General features: G+C 30.5%; 1 protein-coding gene across 2 annotated transcripts; it reads left to right on the top strand.

Annotated features, from left to right (window-relative positions):
- The first annotated feature begins 373 nt into the window (after positions 1 to 373).
- On the top strand, positions 374 to 6,478 carry LOC110997828 (sentrin-specific protease 1). 2 transcript variants are annotated; one of them, XM_022266170.2, is made up of 7 exons: positions 374 to 593; positions 826 to 917; positions 986 to 1,251; positions 1,833 to 2,878; positions 3,423 to 3,609; positions 4,122 to 4,346; positions 4,861 to 6,478. In XM_022266170.2, the coding sequence occupies exons 1-7, from the start codon at positions 508 to 510 to the stop codon at positions 5,020 to 5,022; spliced, it is 2,064 nt and encodes a 687-aa protein (XP_022121862.2). In that variant the 5' UTR covers positions 374 to 507; the 3' UTR covers positions 5,023 to 6,478. The 2 variants fall into 2 exon arrangements, with proteins under 2 accessions (XP_022121862.2, XP_022121863.2); XM_022266171.2 differs by lacking the exon at positions 374 to 593 and adding an exon at positions 600 to 758.
- The last annotated feature ends 740 nt before the right edge of the window (positions 6,479 to 7,218 follow it).

Below are 7,218 nucleotides of genomic sequence, written 5' to 3'. Positions count from 1 at the left end.
ACGCTCTTGGCAACTATTTTGTATAAATGTATATCTTTAAAAAAATACATATTAATTTTAGCAAGTACAAAACTTCATTCTGAAAAGACCTATTGGAATATTCGATGAATCGTTTAGCTTATGCATAAAAATAGGTTGCAATAATAATTGTTATTACTGTTACTGATTACGACAAGGAACGAGTCATGTGACATTATTTTAATAAAATGTATAATACAAAGAATTCCATTTATTTTGCAGTTCGTTTTAAGCATTAAGCAAAACTTAAACTATAGACAGATAAGAGATATTGAATTATATGAGCTCTGTGGATGAAAAATATGTCTGAAAAAACAACCTTCCAAGTTCCAACACAATTTTTAGTCTGTGATTGTGAAAGCAATTAATGGCATGGTGAGTTAATGGCAATTCTTGTCATTTGGTTCGGCTTCTTGACTTTATATCATATTGCTTTTTATTAACCCGCCTTAGTAATAATCGGTGTGATGGGAAAGTTTTTGTTCTAAAATGCAGTCCGTCGTATCTTACGTCCGTTCTTTGCTGGGCTGGACTGAAGAAGACGAAATTAAAAAGACTATTATAAAACGACACAGGTATGGCTTTGACACTTGTTTACAACATCAATCTATCTAGTTATGGCGGTAAAGTCGTTGTATGAAAACATATTTACTATGTTCTATTAATGTGAGCTGCAATTGAGATTTTGAAAGCAACGACATGTATAAAATACCATTAAAACTTGCGACAAGGTTTTGGAAGTAAGTTTTGGTTAACTATGAAACAAATTATTAATACCATTTCATTCTAAACTTTGTCATGTTTTAGAAATGATGCTGACTATTCTAATGATGGACGTCCGAAGAGACTAAAACATAATATTGAAAACACAATTTTTCCGGGAGTTATGACTTCAAAAGGTATTATATACTTCTAATTGTTGGTGTTCGTATGGGAAGTATTCAAATAAAAAAAATTTTTTTTTTAGATTTTTTTGAAGATGAGTCATATAAAAATGTGAGAATAGTACCAATAGAAATTGAAGATAGACGTCCAAGCACCTCAACCCCATATGTAAATCTCAATAAGGAGAATCGTGAAACGAATCGAGAAACCGGGACAGTGCCAGTTAAAATAATTGGTAGGCAAAATGGGTCACTCACTCCAATTAGAAAAGAAAAACTGCATGGACCAGGAAGTCGTGTAGTTCGGGCTGTACTTATTGATGATGATGATGCTGTTGATGAACAAGAGGTAGTTCCATTAACTTGTACATTGTTTATTATCTACTATATAAAATTATTTATTTATTCAGTTTTTTTACTGTTTAGTTGAAGTCTCTGTTAAAATTACTTTGTAATTGTTAAAATATATTAAGAAAGGAAAATTATATTAATTAGTATAATTTTAGTGTGAACTCAATTAAACTAATAATTCTCAAACATTGAAAGTTTTTAAGTTTGGCCTAACTTAATAATAATTAAAAAATTGTGCTTTTAATTTTACTGCTAGTTCTCAAATAAAGAAAAGCTGGCAACAAACTCTCCATCACTCCTGTAAATTGTTTTTAATTTTCACTTATAAGTATAAATTTTTAAAAACAACATAAATTAGAATATTAAATGTTATACCGTGGTTGGCAATAGGCATGTACAAATAGAAGGACACTCTGGAACAACACTGCATGGGTGTACGGGGTTTGTTGGTTCATAGTCTAAGAATAAAAAGCTTTTTAGAGAATTCAATTAAAGCCTACATTGTGTACGTAAAATTTATTAGGAATACTTATTACAGTAATGACTTGTGTTAATTATAATCTGATTTTCCTGTTCTAGGTTACATTAGTGGAAACTCAACCACCTAAAGAAAAAACAAAACTTTACATTAATTTAGATGATGATGATGAAGAAAATGATAGAGATGTTGTGTTTGTCAAAAAAGTTTCTTCACCACCTTCAAGTAAACCTTTCAAACTGGTTATTGATGATAATGATTTTGCTGAACCTACAAAATACAGACAATATCGTAAAATAGTTGACAGAGGCACGAATGTTTCACCAAGATCATATAGTATTCTTAGAAATAGTGGCGGTATTCAAAAATCATATAAAAAAGCTCCAACACCATCATTACCAAACTGGCTTTCAGCAAAGTCCACAATGAATCCGAGAACAAGAAACAACAATCTTAATGGCACAAAGTCAACACTTCTGAAACTTTTTAATATAGAAGAAAAGAATAACTTTAGAGAACTTATTAAAAAAGTCTGTAGTGTAAATCAAACACCACAAACACAGAAACCAATTGATATAATAAATTTAGCTGAGGAATCCGCATCATTTAGGCTGACGAGGAAATCGCAAAAGAGCTCCCTGAATGAAATCAAAAGGTTTGAAAATGACCTAAAAGGTAAAGACAGTGATTCTACAACAGAATATGATCCAATAACAGTAGCGTCAATTACCTCTTCAGATTCAGAAGTAGAAGTTATACCATCAGATTCTTCAGTCTCATCAACAAGAATAGAGCCGATAAATACATTGAGAGACTCATTCAGAGACAGAGATGTAATATCTAGTGATTGGTTAAGAAAATTAGACACAAAATATAAGAACAAAAAGAAAGACACACAAGTAAAGTTAAATGATGCCCGTCGAGAGTCGGATATTATATCAAAAGTGAACCATGAGCAATGTTTGGCACATTTAAGGAATAAGCTAAAGTATGAGTTGTGTATACCCGAAAGTTTGATTGAGGAGGAGCAACCAGCTGTTGAGTTACCCCCACTAACTGCGGAACAAGAGAAACTAGTCAGTAGAGCATTGGGGCCGGGACCCCAAGGACAAGTGCTTATTGAGAAATTCAATTTAAGGATAACAAGGTAAGTTATCTTTCCATCTGTAGGGCTAATCCCATTTCTGGATTTTAAAATGAATATCGTGTATTAATTGGTTACAATTTAACTTAGCATAACTATTTTCACAAGATTTAGATTTAAAAATAAGATTTTTAAAGCTATTTTTGCTATTTAACTTTGAAATGTAGTAATTTTAACAAGCATTTGAAATTGTAATAAATTATTATAATTAGATATTATATTTTTATCCAAATAAAGTATTGATTACTTTTTCAATTGACTGCATAGAACCAATATTATATTCAAGCTCTATGATATTTTTTTATCTTCAGAGTATAGTGATAAATTGTACCAGATTTAAATAATGACCAGAAACCTTAACATTCATTGTTAAGGTAGAGAACAGACAGGACTAAGAATTATTAAAATTATTATTTTTAAATTTATGTAGTCTGTATTTTTAACTTAGCTTGATATCAAAAACAACTCTATTTAAACTAATACAACAAAAAACCATTGTCCTTTTAATAAACTATTAGTTTATTAACAAATAAAAATTGATTTTCAGACGAGACCTCCAAACGTTATCAGGTCTGAATTGGCTGAATGATGAAGTGATAAATTTCTACATGAACTTATTAATGCAAAGATGCGGAGAACGAAAGGATTTGCCTCAAGTGTATGCTGCTAACACTTTCTTCTATCCCAAATTAATGCAGAGTGGACAAGCTGGATTGCGGCGGTGGACTAGAAAGGTATCTTTTTTTTCTTTTAATAATTTAAATTCAATATTTCTAATTGAAACTTCCTGAACCTAAAAAAGATGGTACAGAGACATTTGTAATTTACTGAATATTACTTTTAAAGGTTTCTGTAAGTAATCTGATTGGTTGGTATGTTGTACAGGGGGTTGACGACTTTTAACTCCAATAAATCCATAAAAAATAAATACCTATAAGTAATATATCCAAGAAGGAAATTAGACTTTTAAAACTGCTTTACACTTTACTTTACTTTAAACACAACTTTAAAACTAAACACATAACATTTTTTTTTCATTTATCTTTTGTTGTGCATTCTCTTTGTTTTCATGTAACTTGTCAAAAAAAAAAATTCTTGCTAATCTTTAAAGAACCTCATTTTGAAAGAAAAGCTAAAAAAAAACAAATGCTGTAGAACTTTTATTGAGAAAGATTCAAAATTAGAATAAATTTTTTGTATTGCAGAAGCCTCCAAAAATTTATTATAATCATTATTTATTGTTTAGGTAGACATATTTGCACACCAGCTGATGGTGGTTCCTGTCCACTTGGGAGTTCATTGGTGTATGAGTATCATCGACTTCCGGGAGAAGAAGATATCTTACCTGGATAGTATGGGAGGGAAGAACCAGGCGGCCCTGGTTGCGCTACTGCAGTATCTCCGAGATGAACATAAAGACAAGAAGGGACAACCCTTTGATGACAGTGGATGGAAGATTGAGTGCTTACGAGTGAGTATTTGACAAAGGCCAGTTTCTATTTCAAACTAACAAGTCGTTGCTTTTGCTATATTAAGTTTGGCACAAGCTTTTTACAGTACATATATCAAATAAATCTGAGTTATTTTATAAGGAATTTATTTATAATTTTCCTATAAAAAATCTGGCTAAAATTGATAGCCTTAGATACAGTAGTAGATGTCAATAATACAAACTTTCAGAAACTGCCATTAGCATTCAATATTTAAATTACTTTTTTTAAAAGTCAGCCTAGTCTTTTGACTATATTGCATAAAATGACTACATAAAAATCTTTCACTGAAATGTGCTTTAAAACTCATAATGATATACTCTATAGCAATCAATTTATATTTTTAATTTTTGACAATTGATATATAAATTGTTTTTTCGTTTAAAGTTCTGGCCAAATGACCAGGCCATAAAATTATTAAAAAAAAAAAATTCTCGACTATAAATTACGTCAATTATTTTGTCGTTCGAAATTTAAATAAATATAAAATTTCAGGATGTTCCCCAACAAATGAACGGCAGTGACTGCGGTATGTTTGCGTGTACGTTCGCGGAATTCTCGTCGCGGAATGCGCGATACACATTTACGCAGGCTGACATGCCGTATCTGAGAAGAAAAGCGGCCTACGAGATTTTACAAGGGAAGTTGTTACTATAAGTAATAGTCCATAGGTAATGATCAACCCACAGTTTACAGTCCTGAAAAGCAATAAAAATGTGTTTTTTTTTTTGTATTTTAACATTTTTTTATATCCAGTGTAATTTGCTGAATCTCTATGAAATCGTTTTAAATAGGTCTTGTGGTTCAATACGCAAATATGTATGAATATAACTCAACAGAAATAAGACAAAAATGTTAAAACGCTGAAGTTTGCAAATACTGTTCGTAATTTCTACGAAGCGTACGCGTTTTATTAGACTGAAACGTTCGTTGGCGAGATGGAGGTCTTGGGTTTGATTCCTGACGAATTAATAGCATTCGTAAAAAAATGGAGGTCCCGTTCAATTACAGTAACTTAAATTCCGATTCGAAGTTATAAATACTACTGGTTTTTCATTTAGCAACCCTTTGTATATTACAGATTGAAATGTATGTTAATTAAATACTTTATTAGGAGTATGACTTAAGAAATAATATATTAAACAAGTTCCAATATGTTTTTCATTAAATTTCCTGAAAATATGTTCCGAAAACTTACGTCCTATGCTATTACTGGAATTTGGATGTTACATTTTTATCTAACATTAATGGCCTCAAGATAGGATATTTGACATCATTAAAATCTAAAATAATTTCATTTAATTTATATGTTTATCTTTTAAATTCCAAGGGAATTGCCAACTTGAAAAAATTATAAAATTAATTTAGACTCAATTTCAAGACATTCGATTTATAAGATATTTCTCATGATTTTCAATTCCAAGGTCTAGAAGAAATTGGCACCAACTCTTGACGTCCAAGAGTTGTATCTCTTTGAGACTGAGCTATTGGACTTAATAACCAGATACAAATGTCAATTTAAAAGTTAAATTTAACTAAACAATCGGACGTGTAATAAGGCCAGCATACAAAACGGATAAACGTAAGATGCTATGGTCTAAAGACTCTGGCCTGTCCACGACTTGGGAGAATTAAAAAAACTCATTAACTGTCATATTGACAGACGGAAATGTGGACATATCGTAAACTATGTGTAATGGCGGGCTGAATCACGAATAACTATTTTGTACCATGAGATAGTCGATTTTTTTAATGAAAAAGTAAAAAGAAAGGACTTAGTACATCAGCCGAATAAAAAAATGATTTTTAAGGATTTTCAGTAAAAATACAAATTAGATGTGTAATTGAATTTGTATATAAATATGATCAAAATAGCAGTTTCGCTATAGGTTAAAAATGTTCCAGAGACTAAACCCCCTCGTTAATTAAATGGTCTGATTGAGCCGTTACTTATCTGTCTTCGTCACATAGTAAACACAATTTTAAGGAGTGCGGCTTCTGTTGCATTTAAAAAGTAAACTTATTAATATGCGTTTAAGATATTTTCGTTAGCAAAACCTTTGACTTATCTTGAGTTATTTTCTAATATAGCTCAACGTATAATAAAAGTGCCAAGTGCCTAAATAAGATGTGCCAAGACCTGCTAATGAGGCAGACATTTCTGTGTTAAATTTCCAAGCGATTGGTCAACATTCAACCAAGTGTCGACGACAAGTGTTTATCTTTAAATAAAAATTGTCAAATTAAAAACCAAAACAGGCATTGAGTCGATTTTCTTGATTGTCGAAATCCTAGCAAAGAAATTGTTTAATTTAATAAATCAAATCAAAAATGCCTTTATTCTTATAGGTAAACATGTATACTTATGAACGTCAAAAAAAACAAATTAAATTAATTGTTAATTTACATTTATAATACCAGACTATTCTATTTTATAATGGGGTTGTAAGTTGGATAATTTCTATATTATCCAACTTACAACCCCATTATATATGTACTATAGACTGGAAATAGTTCAGACAAATACTTCACCCTCGTAACTTGGCCTCAAAGGATCGTCTCTTTCTGTCCAATTGTGTTTACGATGTAATGAAAAGAGACAGATGAGTATTTAAGTTAAACTGCAATGACAGTGATTTTAAGAGGGTCAATGTCATATAGTACGTGATTTGTATTTAATATTTTATTTTAAGGTTTAATGTTAAGATGAATAGTATTTTTCATTAAAATCTGATTAGTTTTTTACTTTTATTTTGAATATTTTTTCATTTCAGTCTTGTTCAGGTGTAAAATTGTAAGGTATTTAAAAGAATTCCAATAAAATAACTTAAGACTTGTTATGAGTTTTATTTA

The sequence above is a fragment of the Pieris rapae genome, chromosome 12 (assembly GCF_905147795.1).
Source record: "Pieris rapae chromosome 12, ilPieRapa1.1, whole genome shotgun sequence".
Taxonomy (NCBI): Eukaryota; Metazoa; Arthropoda; class Insecta; order Lepidoptera; family Pieridae; genus Pieris; species Pieris rapae.
The sequence above is the reverse complement of the archived record's forward strand: the minus strand, read 5'-3'. Positions and strand labels throughout refer to the sequence as shown.